Source organism: Fukomys damarensis, unplaced genomic scaffold (assembly GCF_012274545.1).
Source record: "Fukomys damarensis isolate Sample0158 unplaced genomic scaffold, DMR_v1.0_HiC HiC_scaffold_15, whole genome shotgun sequence".
In the NCBI taxonomy this organism is placed as follows: domain Eukaryota; kingdom Metazoa; phylum Chordata; class Mammalia; order Rodentia; family Bathyergidae; genus Fukomys; species Fukomys damarensis.
In genome coordinates this window covers 61,469,099-61,469,331 of record NW_022900927.1, presented here as the reverse complement: position 1 = coordinate 61,469,331, position 233 = coordinate 61,469,099, and the positions used below count along the sequence as shown (strand labels likewise).

General features: G+C 66.5%; 1 protein-coding gene across 1 annotated transcript in view; it reads left to right on the top strand.

The window, feature by feature from the left end:
* Gnptab (N-acetylglucosamine-1-phosphate transferase subunits alpha and beta) overlaps positions 1-233 on the top strand; it is a gene marked incomplete at its 5' end in the record, with an annotated part of 19,054 nt that overhangs the window by 12,238 nt on the left and 6,583 nt on the right. Inside the window, 1 exon segment of the mRNA XM_010631398.2 lies at positions 6-229. Within this exon segment, the coding sequence (XP_010629700.1) occupies positions 6-229 (224 nt within the window).

Genomic DNA, 233 nt, shown 5'->3' with positions numbered 1-233 from the left:
CCCGGTGGCGGCTCCCCGCGGTCCTGTTTGGACTCGTAAGGAGCCTCCTTGCCTCCCCAGACCACTTTCACGAGCTGTACAAGGTGACCCTTCTCCCGAACCAGACCCACTACATCCTCCCCAAGGGCGAGCGGCTGCCGTACTTCAGCTTCGCGGGCATCGCCCCCAGGGCCGTGGAGGGCTCGTACGGCGACAGCCCGCTGATCCGGCACGCGTCCATCGCCAACAAGTGG